Source organism: Narcine bancroftii, chromosome 7 (assembly GCF_036971445.1).
Source record: "Narcine bancroftii isolate sNarBan1 chromosome 7, sNarBan1.hap1, whole genome shotgun sequence".
Classification (NCBI taxonomy): Eukaryota; Metazoa; Chordata; class Chondrichthyes; order Torpediniformes; family Narcinidae; genus Narcine; species Narcine bancroftii.
In genome coordinates this window covers 24,134,977-24,156,646 of record NC_091475.1, presented here as the reverse complement: position 1 = coordinate 24,156,646, position 21,670 = coordinate 24,134,977, and the positions used below count along the sequence as shown (strand labels likewise).

Here is a 21,670-nt window from a genome sequence, read left to right as displayed (position 1 = left end):
CCTCTTTCCTGATGACAGCAGCGAGAACAGAGTGTGTGGTGAGTGGTGTGGGTCTTTGATGATTGCTGTTGCTCTCCGACGGCAGCGTTCCCTGTGATATTCTCAATGGTGGGGAGGGTTTTGTCTGTGATGTCTTGGGCTGTGTCCACTACCTTTTGCAGGGCTTTATGCTCAGGAGGTATTGGAATTCCCACACCAGACCGTGATGCAGCTGGTCAGCACTTTCCAGAACACCTCTGTAGAAATTTGCTGGGGTTTCTGGTGACATACCAAACCTCTGCAAACTTGTGAGGAAGTAGAGGTGCTGACATGCTTTCTTCACGATGCCATTGGTGTATTGGGTTCAGGAAGATACTCTGAGATAGTGACTCCCAAGAAATTAAAATTGCTTACCCTCTCCATCTCTGATTGCCCAATGATCACTGAATTATATACCTCTGGCCTTCCTTTCCTGGTCAACAATCAGCTCCTTAGATCTGGATACACTGAGTGTGAGGTTGTTGTTGGTGCACCATCCAGCCAAGATCTCCCTCCTGTACGCTGACTCATCCCCTTCCTTTATACAACCCACTATCGTGGTATCATTCAAAAATTTGTAATTGGTGTTGTCGAACCAAGCTACACAGTCGTAGGTATAAAGTGAGTAGAACAAGGGGCTAAGAACACAGGCCTTTGGTGCTCCAGTACTGATGGAGATTGTGGAGATGTTTCTACCAATCTTCACTGATTGTGGTCTGGAGGTGAGGAAATCCATGATCCAATTACACAGTGGGGTGTTAACTCCAAGATCTTGGAGTTTGCTGATCTGTTTTGAGGGGATGATGGTGTTAAATGCCAAATTGTAGTCAATAAAGAGCATCCTGATGTATGCATCTTTACAGTCCAGGTATTCCAGAGCTTTGTGTAGAGCCAGTGAGATGGCATCCACCACAGACATGTAACAACGATAGGCGAACTGCAATGTACCATGCCACTGCTCAGACAGGAGCTGATACAATTCATCACCAGCCTTTCAAAACACTTCATCACTGTTCATGCTAGTGCTACTGGTCAATAGTCATTAAAGCAGGTTACTACCTTCTTCTTGGGCACTGGTATGTTGACGTCTGTTTAAAACAGGTGGGTACCACACCCTATTGGAGTGAGATATTGAAGATATCCATGTATACATTGGTAAGTAAGGCAACCAGAACTGCACACAATACTCCAGATGTGGCCTCAAGAGGACCTTGTACTGTTGCAGCATAACTTCCCTGCCCTTAAAATCGATCCCTTTAGTAATGAAGGCCAACATCCTATTTTATTTGCTGCAACTAACATTTTTGTGATTCATGTTCAAGTATTCCCGGGTCTCCATACAGCAACCTGGTACAATTTTTCACCACTTAAACAACAGTCCAATCACCAAATTTTCTTTCCAAAGTAAATGACCTCACATTTACCAATGATTTACCATATCCAAAACCCTTTCAAAACTCACTGAGCCCATCTCTATGACTCTGCAGACTGTGTCCATTACAAAATGTGCTTTTCCATTCAATTTTGTGTCATCAGCAGATATAATGCTACATTTGGACCCTCCTCCAAATCATTTATTTATATTGTGGTGGGCCCAACACAGACCTCTGCAGCACTCCACTACCCTCCTTCTCCGAGTTAACAATCCTCTATCCAAAACCCCCAACTCTATTGCTCCTCATCTTTTGCAAACATCTTTGTGCGGCATCTTATCAAACGCCTTCTGTCAAGCTAAGAGTACATCCACTTGGTCCCCGATATCCACTACACATATCATCAAGGAATTCCGACTGCTTAGGACTGCGACGCTCCTTGCTCACCCTCCTGAACCAGCACATCAATATACTTGTGCACCAGCATTTTATGAGATTCCCAGTTTAAAACTGGCTTTTCTATCCTTCCTCCCTGAATACACAGGCTTCACGACATTACACTCCATGTGCAACCTCCTTACCTGCTCACTCCATCCGTACCTCTTCATTCTCACTTTACAGTCCACTTTCTTCAGGGCTTCCAATCAGCAAGACTGATACCATTGATAAACTTTGACTGTCCTTTCACCCACTTTTCCAAGTTGTGATATTCCCTATGGAACCCCACACATTCCAGTCTATCTTTTTCCCAACTGTCCACAACTCTTAAATCAAACATCTATCTCTGCTAATGTGTTGTTCTAATCCTATCAACCCTTGGTCAGCAGGTTGAGTGGTGTCACAACAACAATCTTACACTCAACATTAGCAAAACTAACAAACTGATTATAGACTTCAGGAGGGGGTAATCAGAACACGAACCAGTCCTCGAGAGGTCAGCAGTGGAGAGGGTGGAGAACTTTAAATTCCCGGGTGTCAACATCTCTGACGATCTAGCCTGAGGCCTTCATGTGGATGCAATCATAAAGAAGGCTTGCCAGCAGCTATTCTTTATTTGGAGTTTGAGGAAATACAGTATGTCACCAAAGACTCTTCATGGAGAGCAATCTGACTGGTTGCTTCACTGTCTGGTATGGAGGTGCCAATGCACAGGACTGGAAAAGGTCACAGAGAGTTGTGAGTGAAACATGAAAGTGTGCAGATACTGTGATTGTGGTAAAAACACAGAAATGCTGGAGGAGCTCAGCCAGTCTCACAGCATCCATAGGCTGGCACCAGCGATCAGGACCAGATTTCAAATCCTGCGTTGTCTGTAAGGAGTTTGTATGTTCTCTTCACATCTGCCTGGGTTTTCCCAGAGGGCTCCGGTTTCTTCCCACCATACGAAACATACCAGGGGAGTAGGTTAATTTTTAAAAAAAATATTTTAATTTTTCCAAGACTCATATAGAAAATTATTACAAACATCATATAAATAATATTTTTAAATTAGAGTCTCACATGATTACCCAAATCTCTCGCCCCCCCCCCACAACAACAGCTAACATTTAAAAAAAACAATTGTCCAAAAGAAGGGGTGTTCAAACTGCCGTCATTAATTAGTCCATCTCTTGATCATCAGGAATTCAATGCTATTAACCTACCTAACTATATTATTTAAACCTTTCTGGGAAAATTAATTATATCCTTAGCCAGTATGGTATAAATAAGGTTGCCATATTTTAACAAACACGTCTTATTTCTTTCTAAGATTATAAGTTACATTTTCCAGGGGGGCACAACTTTGTATTTCCATATTCCAGCAAGTAATAAGTAGGGGGGGATTGGACTTCCATGTAACAGTGATACATCTCCTGGCCACCACCAGTGGAATCCTCACAAACTGTATTTAATATTTTGATAGTTTTGCATAAGATTGCTCAATAAATACAGCTCTGGTCCCAATGGAAAATCCACTTCTATAATTTTTGTCAAAATTTCTGCCACGTCATACCAAAAGGATCTTACTTTCACGCATAGCCAGGTTGAATGTATAAATGTTCCAATACCACGCCTAAAACATGAGTCCAAAGTTTCAGATTTTAAACTGTGTAATTTTTTGTGGTGTTAAGTATAATTGGTGCATAAAATTGTATTGTACCAATCTATACCTGAATTAATAAATGATGTCATATTATTAGAACACAATTTTGACCAACATTGTTCTTGCATCCTTTTCCCCAAGGCCATTAGACATAATTAATTTGCATCTCACACCAACTCACCTTCTCTGTGGCGTATGACCAAAGTCCAACAGTGTGGCAGCAATTATTTTCCAGCTGGGCTCGGTCACAACAGCCTTCAATTCTTTGAAGGACCTCCAGGCAGCTCAGGAAAACCCAACAATCCAGTGCCCCAATAGGGACCGACACCTACACCAGAACAAACAGTGGCAAGCAGAACTAAGTCAAGGACAGTGTATATGAACCAACACTAGATATCTCAAATGTAATACTGTCTCGGGGTGAGTGATGGGTAAGTGTAGTCCCGCCTGAGATTGGGAAGAGGAGCAGAGGATGGGATGAAGAAGAGCAGAGCGTGGGCCCCCTGGCCTCACCCTGCTGCAGGAGGCACCTTTGCACTGTCTGTGAATGCTCCAATGGTGCAGGTATGAGAGACGAATAGCAGCAGCGTTCATGAAGAGAACACATCAGAATCAGGAGTCATCAATCCAGCCCATCGAACCTGCTTCCATATTCAGTGAGATCACAGCTGATCTGGCTGTGGACTCAGCTCCACCTTTCCCCGACCATAACCCTTAATTTCCCCAAAGATGCAGAAATCTCTTACTGTATCATAAATATATTTAATGAGGCAGCCTCTATTGCTTCCTTTGGCAGATTTTCACAGAGGAGAGAGAGAGAGAGAGAGAGAGAGAGAGAGAGAGAGAGAGAGAGAGAGAGAACGGTGTAGAGGGAGCATCACTCTGCATCTAACCCATGCTGTCCCTGACCTGGGAGTGTTTAATGGGACAGTATAGAGGGAGCTTCTCTCTGTATCTAACCGTGCTGTCCCTGCTGTGGAAGTGTGTAATGAGACAGTGTAGAGGGAGCTTCTCTCTGTATCTAACCAGTGCTGTCCCTGCTGTGGAAATGTGTAATGAGACAGTGTAGAGGGAGCTTCTCTCTGTATCTAACCCGTGCTGTCCCTGCCCTGGGAGTGTGTGATGGGACAGTGTAGAGGGAGCTTCACTCTGTATCTAACCCATGCTGTCCCTGACCTGGGAATGTTTAATGGGACAGTATAGAGGGAGCTTCTCTCTGTATCTAACCGTGCTGTCCCTGCTGTGGAAGTGTGTAATGAGACAGTGTAGAGGGAGCTTCTCTCTGTATCTAACCAGTGCTGTCCCTGACCTGGGAGTGTTTAATGGGACAGTATAGAGAGAGCTTCTCTCTGTATCTAACCCGTGCTGTCCCTGCCGTGGGAGTGTGTGATGAGACAGTGTAGAGGGAGCTTCTCTCTGTATCTAACCCATGCTGTCCCTGCTGTGGAAGTGTGTAATGAGACAGTGTAGAGGGAGCTTCTCTCTGTATCTAACCCATGCTGTCCCTGCCCTGGGAGTGTGTGATGGGACAGTGTAGAGGGAGCTTCACTCTGTATCTAACCCGTGCTGTCCCTGCCCTGGGAGTGTGTGATAGGACAGTGTAGAGGGAGCATCACTCTGTATCTAACCCATGCTGTTCCTGCCCTGGGAGTGTGTGATGGGACAGTGTAGAGGGAGATTCACTCTATATCTAACCCGTGCTGTCCCTGCCCTGGGAGTGTGTGATGGGACAGTATAGAGGGAGCTTCTCTCTGTATCTAACCTGTGCTGCCCCTGCCCTGGGAGTGTGTGATGGGACAGTGTAGAGGGAGCTTCACGCTGTATCTAACCCGTGCTGTCCCTGCCCTGGGAGTGTGTGATGGGACAGTGTAGAGGGAGCTTCACGCTGTATCTAACCCGTGCTGTCCCTGCCCTGGGAGTGTGTGATGGGACAGTGTAGAGGGAGCTTCACTCTGTATCTAACTGTGCTGTCCCTGCCCTGGGAGTGTGTGATGGGACAGTGTAGAGGGAGCATCACTCTGTATCTAACCCGTGCTGTCCCTGCCCTGGGAGTATGTGATGGGACAGTGTAGAGGGAGCATCACTCTGTATCTAACCCGTGCTGTCCCTGCCCTGGGAGTGTGTGATGGGAGTGTAGAGGGAGCTTCACTCTGTATCTAACCGTGCTGTCCCTGCCCTGGGAGTGTGTGATGGGACAGTGTAGAGGGAGCTTCACTCTGTATCTAACCCGTGCTGTTCCTGCACTGGGAGTGTGTGATGGGACAGTGTAGAGGGAGATTCACTCTGTATCTAACCCGTGCTGTCCCTGCCCTGGGAGTGTGTGATGAGACAGTGTAGAGGGAGCTTCACTCTGTATCTAACCCGTTCTGTCCCTGCCCTGGGAGTTTTTGATGGGACAGTGTAGAGGGAGCTTCACTCTGTATCTAACCCGTGCTGTCCCTGCCGTGGGAATGTGTGATGGGACAGTGCAGAGGGAGCTTCACTCCACTCTGTATCTAACCCGTGCTGTCCCTGCCGTGGGAGTGTGTGATGGGTCAGTGTAGAGGGAGCTTCACTCTGTATCTAACCCAGTGGGTGAATCTGGGACAAGATGAATGTAAGAGAAGGGAAATGGAAATGAATGGACGAGATTAGAAAGATAATGATTCTGAAAATGATGGAGTGAACATAACCCCAGTTTTCAACTTAGGCCAGAGGTTACAGAACATGTGCTTTCCAAATGTGGCAAGAATATCTACCTGCCTCTTCTGAAAACTAGGAGATTTAGGGAAATAAAAGGTGGGGGTGGGATGGAACAGGGGAGATCACACAAGTGTGAGCCCAAAGTGCTGTCTGACAGTCCCTCAGGTTCTCTTCCATCTAACATCTCTCTGGGATGCTGCAGACATTCAATGGGCTTTATCGAGTTTAAGTATGGTGTCACAGAGTAGATTCCTATGACAGCCCCACCCAACTCACCACCCCTGCTCGCGAGATAGAAAGAATGCAGAGAATTTTTACTAGGATGTTGCCTGAACTTCAGGAACTGAGTTACAGGGAAAGGTTAAATAGGTTAGGACTTTATTCTCTGGAGTGTAGAAGAATGAGGGGAGATTTGATAGAGTTATTTAAAATTATGAGGTGAGATACAAACCAGAGGACATAGGTTAAGGGTGAAATGAGAAAAGTTTAGGAAGAACGTGTTGGGAGTCTGGAACGAACTGCCAGCTGAAGTGTGAATGAGTTCAATTTTAACATTTAAGAAGAATATGGAGGAAGGGTACGGAGGGCTATGGACTGGGTGCAGGTCAGTGGGACTAGGCAAAATATTATTTGGCACAAACTAGAAGGGCTGAATCGGCCTGTTTTCTGTGCTGCAATGTTCTATGGTTCTATGGCAGTAAAAGCCTGGGGCACCATTTCCTGGAAGTTGCCCTCTGAGCCACACAACATTATGACCTGGAAAGAGATCATCTAGAACAGCAGCAGTGCCTTTGATAGAAAGACTGCAGCAGTTCAAGAAGGCAGCTCACCACCACCTTCCCACGGATGACCAGGGATGGGCAATAAACAGTGGTAGAGCCTGTGAAGCCCACATGCTGGAATGAGTAAGCCCCGGCATCCGTTACCTCCAACAGTTTCAGCTCCTGCACGCAGTTGTGCAGCAGCTGCAGGGCGCGCTGGGCCACCTCCCACGGCCTCTGCAGCAAGACGAGCAGCGTGCACTGCCGAGAGAACAGATAGCTGCGCAGGTCCAGCAGCGTGGCTTGGCTCTTCTGGATTAACTCCCTCTTCTCCATGTCAATGGGCTTGCGGAGCACCAGCCCATTCCAACTCCGCACCGGCTGACAGAACGAGGTCAGCCAATTGGCTCCATCTGCAACACAGATCACGAGTGTTATACGGCCAGGGATTCTAACACGGGTCATGAGCGTTACGTGGCCGGGAATCCTAATGCAGATCGCGGGCATTACACAGCCAGGGTTTCTAACGTGGGTCGCAAATGTTACACGGCCGGGAATCAGATACTCCTCACCCTGAGTGAAGAAGGTTCCCCTCAGATTCACAGACAATGCAGCAGAATTTGGCCATTTAGCTCATCAAGTCCATCCCGCAATTCTTTCAAGGCTGTTTTTCTATCCCTTTCAACCCCATCCTCCTACCTGCTTCCCCATAACCCTTGATTCCCTTCCTGATCAAGAACCTATCCACCTCCATCTTAAATATACCCAATGAATTGGCCACAGCCATCTGCGGCAACAAATCCCACAGGTTTACCCCTCTGGGTAAAGAAATTCCTCCTCGTCTCAGTACTAATGGGATGTTTTTGTATTCTGAGGTTGTACCCTCGCCCCTCTAAATCTCTTCCTCCTTCCCCTAAATCTGTGTTCTGTAGTTTATCTCACTCTGATAAGGGAAACGTATCCTGCAGAGAAAAACTGACAACTGCAGATGTTGGGATCTTTAGTGAACAAGGAGGTGCTGCCTGATTCACTGAGTCCCTCCAGCCCCTCTTTGTTCTCACGTTTCCTGCAGTATCCTCTTTCTGCAACCATCATAGTTTTAAGCACCTTTTTCTCCAATTTCTGTTAACCTACTCTCCGTTCTCCCTCCCTTCCCTATCCCCACCTCCTTTCCTCCAGCTCTCCACCCCCTTCTCTCTCCAGTCACAGAGCCATCATTACCTCCTGCCTGTAGACTGTACTCCTTCTCCAGCCCCTCGTCCCCTACCATTTTGTTCAGGTGTCTGCCAACATTTTGCTCATACCTTGATGAAAGGCTCAAGCCCGAAACATTGGTTATATATCTTTATCTTTGCTATTTAAAGTAAATTGTTTGATCTGCTGAGTTTCTCCAGCAATGTGTTTTTACTTTAACCACGGTGTCTGCAGGCTTCTTGCTTTACTTCCATAGTTTTATGTACCTCTGTCCTGTCCCATCTCACTCTTGTCGGCTGCAGGGATACTGACCCAGCCTCTGTGCCTGGCAGGGGAGGCAGTCCACTCCACACTTTCGCTAACCAGGATGAGCAAGAGCAGCACTTACCTCCGGCGCCATAGTTCACCACATACTGAGTGAAGAGTGCGTCGAGCTCGTCGTACTGCACCAGGGCGTCCTCGTACTGCTGAAGCATCTCGAAAACGAAAGCCAGCTCCTCCTTCAAAGACACAGCAGAGGTCAGGATCAAATCATCAGACACACACTTCCATCTCAGCAGGAACAGAATCTTTCTGAGAAGTGCAGAGTCAAGAACTCCTTCCCCAACAGCACTGTGGGGACACGTTCAGCAGAAGGACTGCTGCAGTTCGAGGCAGTGGCACACCACCACCTCCTCATGGGCACTGAAGGATGGGTGTGAAAGCTGCCTTTCTCAGACACCCACATGCTGGAAATGAGGGTGAACGAGGGTACCCTGGTCTGAGTCAATGTGGGCAAGGTTGTCCTGGACAGAGTCGATGTGACAAGGTTGTTTCCATGGTAGGGGATTATCGGACAAGAAGGCATTACTCAGGATAAAAGGCAGTCAATTTAAAACAGAGATGCAAGGAATGTGCTTTAGCCAGAGGGTCACAAGTCAGTTGAATTTGTTGCCACAGGCGGCTGTGGAGGGGAGGTTGTTGTGTGTATTTAAGGCAGAGATTGACAGGTACTGTATGTGCTGTTGTATAGGACGATCCAAAAAAAAAAATTTCTCCTTGAAATCAGGGGTCTAACATTATTCCCTTGAAGTCACAACACTACCATCTTCTTGCCAGCACTGACCCAATCTCACGCATGCCCCATTAATTATTTGCCAAGTCTCAGCACTCCTCCATGGGGTCCATAATCTGGTCTGACTGCTGTCAGCTCGATACAGGTTTTACACAGTCTGCTACAGAAGCTGACAATGGTTTATTTTTTTTTAATAATAAATAAATAAAGAATCAAAATAATATTTCAACCTTTAAATTATAATTTTTATTAAAATATCGACTAGTCAGCAGTATGTGCCAGATTTTTTTTGGGGGGGGGGTGGGGGGGGGGGGGCTCTTGTACAAAGGCTCAACCAATATTTTAGGTGGAAATTCCAGAGACATCTACACAGTCATACTATAAAACAGTGTTTCATTAGTCAGGGCATTAAAGGTTACGGGGAGGAGTGGGACTGAGTGAGAAGATGGATCAGCTCATGATAGAATGGTGGAGCAGACTCGATGGGCCGATTGGCCTACTTCTGCTCCTATATCTTGTGAATTAAGCATGTTTGTCCTAATGACATGTTTGAAGAACTGAGCTGCCACACTTGCAGCAGTCTTACCTGGACCATGAAGTATTCAGAGAAGCTCCAGCCTGCCTCAGTCCTCTTCTCCCTCATAGTCCTCATGTCATCCTCAAACTTGCCCAGGTTCTTGGTGAATGACATGAGCAGCAAAGTCCGGAGCTTGGCAAAGAACGCATTCCAGGACTCTTGGGTCCGGGCAGAATCTTTCAGCGGATCAGAGAGCACCACACACCTGCAAGCACAAAAGGACAAGGTCATAGCCGCTCCACACAGAGTGAAATCCCTCAAAAAGAACACAACAAGGACTCTTTCCTGCCCAGGACTTCACAATGAAACCATGGCCCACATGATCTCCAGACCTGAGACAGTCAACCATCACATAACCCCAACCCCAACCCCAACCCCAGCAGGAACAGTCTGGCCTGCCCCATCAGTCTAATTCACACTCTTCCCCCATCCCCTTGATTTCCTTAATATCCAATGATCAGTGTGGAATCCAGTTACAACTGCAAAAACTGGGAAATTTTGAAGATTTTCAAAATTATTCCCGACTTTATGTAAACCAGTTAATATAACCACCTGCTACAAATACTCTCAACCCTCCAGACTGCAGAATTATTATAGCACATGGTTACGTTAATGAACTAGTAGTAATGCATCTGTCAACATAACCACCTGCTACAAATACTCTCATTCTAGACTCTCCAGCCTGAGGAAACAGTCTCTAGCATCCACCTTGTTTAAACCAGGAGTGTGGGAGGTTGAGAGGGACCTTATAGAGGGATACAAAATCACAGGGAGCACATACAAGACAGTCTTTTTCCCCAGGTTTGGAAGTCTAAAACTAGAGGGCATGGACTTCAGGTGAGAGAGAAAACATTTTAAAGGGGCCATCTTTTTGGGAGGGTGGTTGGTACGTGGAATGATCTGCTGGAAGAGGTTGTAGAGGCAAGTACAAAACAACGCTTAAAGACATTTAGCCAAGTTCATGGATAAGGATTTAGAGGATATGGGCCAACCTAGGGAAATGAGACAAGTTAGACAACTTGGTCAGCATGGATGAGTTGGGCCAAAGAGCCTGTTTCCATACTGTGTTACTCAGTGACTCTTTATGTTTCAATGAGTTAACCTCTTGTTCTTCACAACACTGTTGAATATGCAGCTGGACAATGTGGTTAGCGTAGCTGTTAGTGCAGCGCTGTTACCGTGCCAGTGACCAAGGTTCGGATCTTGTACGATGTGTAGTTTTCTCCCCACATCTGTGGGGTTTTCCCCTGGACGCTCCTGTTTCCTCCCAGCCTCCAAATCTTACCCAGGTTGTAGGTCTACTGGGCAGGTTCGTGGACCGGAAGGGCCTGTTATTGTGCTGAATGTCTAAATTTTTTTGAAATCCAAGTCACTCTCTCCTTGTGAGACAACCTAACCACTCTCGTGGTGAAAACAGCTGAGGAATTAACAGACTCGGGGCAGGTGCACTCCCTGTACCTGTCGCTCTGCTTGTTGCAGAAGTCATTCCTGATTTTGTCAACGATCGACGTCCTGGGGAGGATGTTGGTCTTGTTCTTTTTCTTTGCATCACTCTCCACCACCACAATTAGCCAATCAGAGCTACTGTAGGCCTTCAGAATGTTCTGCCATTTTGTTATCTCATCCTTTGCTGTAGATTTATAAACCTCGGTGTCCTAGAAGATACAAAAGAAGAAAATCGGACATCAACAAATCACAAGTCCACGATGGCTTCTCTGGTCTCGAACCAGCCTGCATTCCTGGATACCAAGAATGATAAGAGTTAGTATATGAGGAACAATTGTTGGCTCTTAGACTGTACTCGTTGGAGTAGAGGGATGAGGGGAGATCTCATAGAGGCATTTCAAATGCTAAAAGGCCTGGACAGGCTTGATACGACAAGGATGTTTTTCATGGTGGGGGAGGCTAGGACAAGAGGCCATAATTTCAGGATAAAAGGGCGTCAGTTTCATAGAAATGCAGAAAAATTTATTTAGCCAGAGGGTCGTGAGTTTGTAGAACTTGTTGACACAGGTGGCTGTAGAAGTAAGGTCATTGGGTGGATTTGAGGCAGAGATTGACTGGTATTTGATTCGTCAGGGCATTAAGGGTTACAGGAAGAAATCCGGAGAGTGGGGCTGAGTGGGAGAATGGAACAACTCATAATTAGAATGGCGGGGCGGACTCGATGGGCCTACTGCTCTTCCTATGTCTTGTGATCTTCTGAACATCCCCCAGGACATCTCAGGTCCAAGTTATCCAGTGAACAGTCACAACAACTCCCTACAGACAGAAGGAAAGGAAACACTGCTGCCAATCACTGATGAGTGATGCACATCAGTAGCCTGGCTATAAGGGGGGGGAGGGGGAATGAGGTGAGGGATGGGTGGGGTGAGGGGGGGGGGGAAATGACTCAAAAACCTCTCTTACAGTCCTGCTACATCTTGATGGGTTTATCGTCAGTCACAGTGTATAATGTGCACCAAATTCTTTCTTGCTGGATGGACTGTGTTAAAAAATGACAATAGAATTCATAATTTGAATTAAAAAAGAGAAAATAAAAACATAACACAAATCGATAATAAATATTCAATTATCCCAGTGCAAGAAAAAAATGAGTTGCAATAATGCACAGTCCTTTTGTTGATTAGTGTGACAGGGAGGTACAAGAGCCTGATAGCAAATGGAAAGAACTTGTTCTTCAACCTGGAGGTGCTAGTCTTCAGGCTTCTATACCTTCTGCCTGAAGGGAACAGTGAGAAGAGGTTGTGACCAAGGTGATGAGGGGCCTTTTTCATGTTGGCTGCCTTCTTGAGGCAGGGCCTCACATGGATGTCTGCAATGGATGGGAGGTAGAAGCCTGTGTTTGGTACCTTCTGTGTTCCTGGGAGGGTTCTCAATGTCTCCATGGAAGGCATTAGGTACACTGTGTTCCCCTCAGAAGGAGAGGTGGCGAAGGACGATAGAAGTGCAGAAGGAACTATGCTCCTGTTGAAAGCATAGATTGTGAAATGAATTGGTAATAGCATGGATTGTCTCCCCACATTGCAGCAAAGGGTGAGGTGACCATGGAGATGCAGCCTGCTCCCTATTGGAGATGGTGTTAGGGCTGAATTAACTCCCAACTGAGCCCAGTACAAAGGAGCAGAAGATCACCCTTTTGCCCTGATGCCCCCCACACCTTATGCGTTTAGGGTTCCATTGAGCACGTTCATCCTCACGTGGAATGAATCCTTGCTCAAGAGGGTCAGGCTTGGAGAACATCGGTGGCCAAAGGATGGCAGAAGTCCCGAACCAGAGATCAGAGTCCAGGGACAGTGGATGGAGCAACACACCAGTGGTCACACTCACACAGCAGTCCGTCCAAAAGATGTGCAGGAATGGGAACGTTAGCAGCGCTCGGTTACCCTCCTTGGGTATCAGCTCTTCCTTAAACTGAACAAAATTTGCCTCCAGGTGGATCATCTTGGGTGGCCGACCGTAAGACCTGGAGAATGAGAAAGCAACGTCAGATGACTGGCACCCCGCACCCACCTGGACACTGAGCCAATCTGTCAGACCATATCATAATAGGTGCTTTCACATTGCCCCTTGAAAGCTGGTATTTAATTAGATTTTTACCATTTCATCTGTCTGTGTAAATAGGACCATCCTGTTTCATCCTGGCACTTACCCGCCAAGGTAGGTAGTATCAGAGCCAATGTATTTCGCATTGGCTCCTGTGTAAAAAGCTTACCCACCTTCCTGGGACATCAAAGCTATAATGCTGCAGGTCCCAACTCCTTTTGCGATGGATTGCCGAGTCTCTATGTAAAAGATCGCACTGAACCGGCTTTTCTTGGTTCAGTGTGAACACTCCGAGCTTTAAACACGGGTTGTTGACACGTCAATTTACTAGAATCTCACATGATGATGAGCACACAGCCAAGATGGTAAATAACACATATCACACACTCAAAAGTGCTCAGGCCTAGGTCTAACTTGTTGAGTTTACATTTGTTAGGCACCTAAATCATCTTATCCCAAAATACATTAGCCATGCTGATTTAAAAACAAGGAATGATAAGCTTGAAATTTTATCTCTGGAGCCCAGGAAGTCGAAGGGGGTGGATTGTCTGAAGGTTTATAAAATCACAAGGGGCACAGATAAGGTGAATGGTCACAGTTTTTTCCAGGGTAGGGCAGTCTTACTTGCCATAGAGGGGATAGATTCAGGGTCCTTGAAGAGTAATGTTTTTTCATAGAGGGCAGTGCCAGGATGAAACAGGATGGTCCTGTTCATACAGGCAGGTGAAACGGTAAAAATCCAATTAAATACCAGCTTTCAAGAGGCAATGTGAAAGCACCTATTATCATGGAATGACTTGCCAGAGGAAGTGGTAAAATCAGGGAAATTGCAGAGGCTATGGGCCGAACGCAGGCAAATGGGACTGGTCAGGCAGACAACAGCCAGCATGGAGGTGTTGGGCTGCAGGCCTGTTCATGTTTTAATGTGTTATCAGGATGTGGTCAGTGACATTACTACCCAACACTGATTCTCAGTGTGCCAGAATAGAGTGCCAATTTGTAGACAGAGAAAGAACCATTATCAAGGGTGGCACGGTGGGGATAGTGGTTAGGACGACACCATTACAGCGCCAGTGATTGGGACCAGGGTTCGAATCCTGCACTGTCTGTAAGAAATTTGTATGTTCTCCCCGTGTCTGCATAGGTTTCCTCCAGGTGCTCAGGTTTCCCTCCGCCCTTCAAAATGTAGCGGGGGCTGCAGGTTAAATGGGATATTTGGGCCTGTTACCGTTCTTTATGTCTAAATTTTAAAAAAATTAAATTTAAAAATGTAATCTTTTCTCATCCAGGTTGTTGCAAACCTGAGCAGTGTTCAAGGAAAGCGCAGGTAGGTGGTTGACACACTCAGTGCTGGCAGCAGGTGAGTGTTGTATTCCAGTACTGACACTATCCAGCATCCACCACACCTGCACGCAGGAACCGTACCTTCTCCACTCCATGGGCTCCCGTGGAAGTTGCTGCATCAGTATTGAGTACACAGAAGAGAAGAGCGCTTGATCTCCTGCACCTGGAGAGAAAACATGGTGTCAGTGCCCAGCCCATCTTCAGAGGGTCAGCCATATGACTCGTCACAGTGAGGAGCTGCCTGGTGAAATCAGGTCCCCCAACACCGAGGGAAATGGAACTCTACTGAAGTCGTAAAATGAAATAATAATCCTTAGACATTGTAATCTTTGGAAGCTTTCTAAGCAGATTTTTAGAAATTTGTTTTAACTCAATGTACAGGGGAGATGTGAAAGGCTGGGAGTTGATGTTCTCATGCCTTCAATGTAGTACCCATAAAAAAAATGTGCAGAAATGAGAGGAGAGATAAGAATAATGGCTTTTTGGCTGAGCTAGTCGAAATAGAATTTGTTCTAACAATGTTTTAACTTTGTATCCTAACCTAGAAACTCACAGAGGTCATAGTGCCTACTAATGTTTTACTTTGAGATCACATGAATTTGTGACTGATATAATCTTTTTCTTACTTGCTTAAATGTATAAATACTTGATACATCCCTTTGTTGAGCAGAGACCCTAGGAGACTGCTTCAAGGGTGAAAGAAGGAGAAAGAGCTCTCTCAAGTAGCTGCTATCTTATAAAGAGTTAACCCACAGATTTCTGTGAGCTGTGCCTGCTTGCATCGGAAGCAGCAAAAACCCACTCCAGCACAGCCACCGTTCCTGCTCAAGAGGGTCAACAGTTTTCAAGTTTGCCGATGACGGGGCAGTAGTTGGCCTCATCAGCAAACCTACAGAGATCAATATTCTCATGATATGGTGCGAGAATAACAACCTGAGCCTCAATATGGACCAGACAAGGGTATGATTGTTGAACTCGGGAGGACCAGGAACAACTGTAAATGTTCTTAGTTAAATGTTGTGCCTTTCTCTTCAAGAGACTATTGTGTGTAGGATTACCATAGTGACTATGAAGTAATATGTCATAATATCCATGCAGACTAATGACTTGCTCATTACTCTTCAGGATGGAGAGGGCGTGAGCACAAGAGAATTTTCTTTGAATTTTTTTTGCATCTCTTTAAATATTTTCTGTGTTTCTCTTTGAATTTGTTTATCTATATCGTTATGCTCTTTAAAGTTTGAGCTTTTTTATATATATGTTTTATATCTCTATCATCAGACAGTAAATGCTTTGTTATTCATTGTTGTGAAAGTCTTAATGCCAAGTTATGCAAAATGTTTATCTGTTTTATCAACAAATTAAAGCTGCATAAAGTAAAGAGATCGAAATTTGGAATATCGCAGCTCATGCTTTTGGAAGATGATACTTTAAAGCTAGGTCAATAACAACTAACCTCTACTACACATCAATAGCTCAGTAGTGGAGAGAGTGGAGAACACCAAGGTGTTTGGAGTCCACCTCAAGAAGTGACCCATCCTGGACACACAAGATCTTCTCACTTGTCAGGAAGGTGCAACAGCAACTGCACTTCCTGAGAAGACTAAGGCGACAACCTTCTATGTCAACAATAGAACATCCCAAAGCAATATCGGTGGCACGGAAATGTATAGCAGTAACATGGAAATCAGGTCATTTTTTGAGGTTTGATAGATGGCATACAGAAATTCAAACTTGTATATCAGTGGAAAAGATGATTTATAATTTAAGGAATCAACCTGAGAATTTTTATATGATTTGGAAACCATATACGGATTTCATTAGTAAGAATCTATCCACATCATCCAAAACACCAACACTTCCCAATTAATATGCACAGGATAGAATAATATGTTAGGAATATATGAATAGTGAATAACAATAAATTAAGGTGTTTTCTCTTTTTTCTTTTTCTTTGGGGAGGGAGGGAGGGAGGGAGGATAAAAAGAAAAATGTATATATCATTTATTATATTGTATTGTTATATGATGAAAAATTCATATGTACATATTGATGCAAATTAAAAATAAAATTTTCAAAAAAAAGCATTACAATCTATGCCAAACCATTTTTTATTGCCTAATCCCACTGACCTGCATCCATCCATTGCCATCTATACCTCTCAATCCAAGTACCTGTCCAAATTTTTCTTAAATGTTAAAATTGAGCCTACATTCACCACCTCAACTGGCAGCTCGTTCCATACTCCCATCACTCTCTTTGTGAAGAAGTTCACCCTAAACTTTTCACCTTCCACTTTTAACCCACGACCTCTGGTTTCTGGTCAACCTTCTACAGGAGCTCTATCAAGAGCGTCCTGGCTGGCTGCATCACAGTGTGGTACAGTTGTTGCAGAGTATCAGATCGGACGTCAATCCACAGGACCATGAGAATGGTGGAGAGGATCACTGGATCCCATCGATGTGACTTACCAGGATCGTTGGTTTAATGAGGGCTCACAAAATCTGTGAGGATCCCTACCACACTGCAGGCAGCATCTTTCAGAGACTCAAGTCAGGAAAGAAATTCAGGAGGATCAGAGCCAGATCCACCAGGCTGAGGAACAACTTCTTCCCACAGGCAGTGAGACTGCTGAATGACTGCTCTCATAAATCTACTATTTAATAAGAATAGTCTTTAAGAATATTTGAACATGTATATGTGCACTGTGTATATGTATCAATTTTCTGTACGTGTGTTAAGTCTGTTTGCATCATGATCCAGAAAACACCGTTTCGTCAGGCTGATTTGATACAATCAGATGACAAATAAACTTGAGGCAGTTTCAGCTCAATGGCAATCAGAATAAGACCATAAGACAGGAGCAGAAATAGGCCATTCAGTCCATCGAGTCTGCCCCACCATTTAATCATTAGTTGATCCATTTTCCCCACTCAACCCCACTGCCCGGCCTTTTGCCTGTGATCTTTGATGTCCTGAATAATTAAGAATAATCTGTCTTAAATACTCCCAATGACCTGGCCTCCATCACCACCTATGGCAAAAAAGTACACAGATTCACCACCCTCTAAAGAAATTCCTCCATATCTCTGTTCTAAGTAGATGCCCTTCAATCCTGAAGCTGTGCCCTCTTGTCCTCAACTCTCCCCCCAAGGAAAACAACCTTTCTACATCTACTCTGTCCATGCCTTTCAACATTCGAAATGTTGCAATGAGATTCCCCCCCCATTCTCCAAAATTACAAGTACAGACCAAGAGCTGTCAAACACTCCTCATATATCCCTTTTATTCCCTGAATCATCCTTGTGAACCTCCTCTGAAACCTCTCCATCGTCAACACATCCTTTCTTAAATGAGGGACTCAAAACTGCTCACAATACCAGTGCCTCGTCACATCCCAGCTCTTATGTTCTATTCCTCTTGAAATGAACGCCAGTATTGCATTTGCCTTCTTCACCACCAACTCAACTTGCAAGTTTACCTTCAGGTTATCCTGCACGAGAACTCCCAGATCCAAAGGGATCCAAAGAAATTTTCAATTTTCTCCCTATTTAGAAAATAGTCTGCCCGTTTATTTTTTTCTACCAAAGTGCATGACCATACACTTCCTGACATTATACAGTACAACTCCAATTATCCAAAATGGTCAGGACTGGGCCTATTTTGAATAAAGTTTTTTTCTGAACTGGTCATTTTTTTAAAAACAGCTCAGTAGCAACAGCAAATCACCTGTAACAGTATTTAAACAACAGCAAGCCACAAGGCTTTTTAAAAATATTTTACTTATATTTTCACACAAGCTTGTATAGCCATATACAGTGTCAAGCCAACAATGGCAGTTTAATGTTTAATTCTCACCAAAATAATGCTGGCCACCACCGATCACCAACACTTCCCTATGCAATGCCCCACTTGTACTGGGAGCCCAAGAGTCCCGTTCCTGCTCGGGAGCCAAAAGTCCACTGCTTCCGGTGCCGGGAGCTCAACGTCGCCGGTCAATTAGGCTCCGAAAAAATTTTGAATAAATGAGGATTTCTGATTTATTTCGGATATCCTCATTTATCTGAAATTTTTTAATTTTTAAAAAAAATTTGGATAACTGAGGATTCGAAGAATCCAATTTTAGATCATCGGATTCACACTGCAATTCATTTGGCCACTTCTCTGCCCATTCTCCTAATCTAAGTCCTTCAGCGGCCTCTGTGATTCAACACTACCTGCTCCTCCACCTACCTTCACATCATCTGCATTACTGAAATGGTCCCAACAAAGAGTCAAAGACCCAAACATTAAATAAACACAGGAACTGCACATGCTGGAATCCCGAGCAAATGAAAATTTAGGGAAACTCAGTGGAGCAGGCAGCAAGAAGGTCCTGACCCAAAATATTGACAGAACATTTCTCTCCTTGGATGTTGTCTGACCTGCTGAGTCCTTAGCTAATCATTTATCTAAAGCAGTGAGTGTTTTTCTCTCTCCAAGTTTGCTGCTTGACCTGCAGTGTCTTTCCAGCAGTCTCTAGTTTTATTTTAGACTGCCATCACCTGCTTGTTGATAGGATCGGTGGTGCCACAAGGATCTGGCTGAATTGTGCCATCTTCATACAATGGACAAGTAGCGATGGAAAGCCACTAATGTCCCAGTTGGCCAATGACTTCAACTGTATGCAACTTTGCTGGAAGCATCACATCATAAGTGAGAAGAATGGCAGAAAATGGACTTCACTTTAGTAGAAGGAATAAAAGCACAGATTATTATTTGGATGAGGAGAAAATTCAAAATTTGGAGGGGCAAAGGAATTTGGGATTCCTCATTCAGGATTCCCTAAAGGTTAACTTCCAGGTTGAGTTGGTGTTGAAGAATGCTGGCATTCATATCTAGAAGACCAGGTATGTGATCTTGAGGCTGTATAAAGCACTGGTGAGGACTCACTTGGAGTAATGGGTACAGTTTGGAGCTCCTTATTTAAGATGTGCTGGCATTGGAAAAGATTCACAAGAACAAATCCTGGAATGAAAGGATTAGCTTATGAAGAATGTTTGACAGCTCTTGGACTGTGCTACTTGGAATTTAGGTGAATGACGGGGGATCTCTTTGAAGCATTTTGAATGTTGAAAGGTCTGATCAGAATAGAAGGGGAAAAGTTGTTTCCCATGGTGGGGGAGTTAAGGACAAGAGGGCACAACTTCAGGATTGAAAGGCACCCATTTAAAATGGAGATGTGGAGGAATTTCTTTAGCCAGAGAGTGGTGAACCTCTGGAATTTGCCACCATGGGTGATTGTGGAGGCCAAGTTGTTGGGTGTATTTAAGGCAGAGATTAATGGGTATCTAAATGGCCAGGGGATCAAAAGTTATGGGGAGAAGGGAGGGGAGTGGGGTTGAGTGGGAAAATGAATCAACTCATGATGGAATGGCACAGCAGACTCGAAGAGCTGAATAGCCTACTTCTACTCCTATATCTTGTGGTATCCCATCAGGGAAAAGGTTCAAAAGTGTGAAACTGTGCACCAACAGGCTTAAATAGTTTCTTCCCTCAGCTGTCAGGTTCTTGAATGAACCCCACAACAGTGTTCTTGCTTGGTGCTAATCAATCTTCCTTTTCATTGTAATCCCACACTCGAGAAATTGTGCCCTTTACATGGCTATGTGAATGTTAGAGATCACCTGTTAGATGCTCACACAAGAACCCTTCTCATTGTAACAGATATTGTGCAACAAATAAACTTCCACTATGCTACAGCTGTGCCAAGGCCACATTTGGAGCACTGCCAGCTGCTTCAGACACATCACACCTCTGGAAGATGCATTAGCCTGCAGGAGAGCAGCGCAAGTTCAATGGACCAGCAAGGGGCTCAGCGGCTGAGGGATCCCCACAGATGGTGGGCTTCTGGAGACATGGTTGAAGGATTCACATATGCTGCCGGAGACTGGCTCATTGGAGTCAAGTATCAGAACCAGGATTCAAGAGGGAGTGATGGGTAAGATGGGCTCCCTTAGGGCCTTGGACGCCAAAGGTTTCCTGTGTTGGAGGTTGGGATCTGGAGCTCAGGTTGTCGATGGTTCGAACAAGAGTCTAAGCAGCTGCAGGGGCTGCAGGAGAGCTAGAGGCAAATCCACTGACTCTCAGCAACTCTGAAGAGACTCTCTTTTGCTTTTCTTTCTCTCTTACTGTAAGGGGCACCAGGCAATGCTAAAGGTGACTGACTGTTTGCCTTGTGGCAGGCAGAAGTTTGTGTATATTGTGTACATTACATTTTTGTATTATTACATGACAATAAATAATTTAAAGCCCAGATTAACTAGCAGTAGACAAACTGTAGTTAGAAGCTGAAGGAGAGATGTGAACCACACTTTCAAAGTACACAGTGTGGTAGAAAGGGGTGGGAAAGGTTTCTGATGAAGGACCAAGACACTGGCTGTAAAGACAAGAGCCAAATCCACATGAATTAGCAATGGTAATTCACGAAAAGTCAATTGTTGATCTCCGGATTGAGAATAATGTGGTTTATCAAAAGTACTGAGGGATAGGGGGCAAAGATGAACATGTGGATTTATATCAGAGATCACTCGTGATCTCACCGAACAGTGGAACAGAGCTCCAGTATTTCCAGAACAGAGCCAAGCTGCCTACTCACAGATGGTGTCAACTGTGTTTAAGAGGAAAGTTATTGGAGAGGTGCAGGTAACAGGCTCAGTAATCTGTCAAACATTGGCAGGGTCAAGGTTGAGTGGAGTAACCTAAATTAACGAAAGGAGAAGGAAATGAAAAGAATTGACTCAGTGGAATTTCTTGTTTATTTTTATTGAATGACAACATTGTTTGACTGGTTTAATGTATCTTAGATTTTGTACTTTAAATGGATGGGGGGGGAGGTAGGGAGGGTGGGATGGGAGGAGGGAGGGGGGGAGAAAATGACACTGTATATATTTGAAAAGGAAAATGTATGTATCATGGTCAATGTGGTTTACGGTGTGAAAAATAAAAAATTTAAAAAAGGTTGAGTGGAGTATAAACACAATGCTGGAAACACTTAGC

General features: G+C 44.7%; 1 protein-coding gene across 3 annotated transcripts in view; it reads right to left on the bottom strand.

Moving 5' to 3' along the window:
- trappc10 (trafficking protein particle complex subunit 10) overlaps nt 1-21,670 on the bottom strand; it is an 83,568-nt gene that overhangs the window by 50,403 nt on the left and 11,495 nt on the right. For all 3 annotated transcript variants that reach the window (XM_069889126.1, XM_069889127.1, XM_069889129.1), the window contains exons 2-8: nt 14,714-14,795; nt 13,073-13,208; nt 11,201-11,397; nt 9,752-9,947; nt 8,500-8,611; nt 7,083-7,330; nt 3,656-3,802 (exon numbers count right to left, since the gene is read on the bottom strand). In XM_069889126.1, coding sequence (XP_069745227.1) covers nt 3,656-3,802; nt 7,083-7,330; nt 8,500-8,611; nt 9,752-9,947; nt 11,201-11,397; nt 13,073-13,208; nt 14,714-14,795 — 1,118 coding nt within the window. The remainder of the gene's footprint in view (nt 1-3,655; nt 3,803-7,082; nt 7,331-8,499; nt 8,612-9,751; nt 9,948-11,200; nt 11,398-13,072; nt 13,209-14,713; nt 14,796-21,670) is intronic.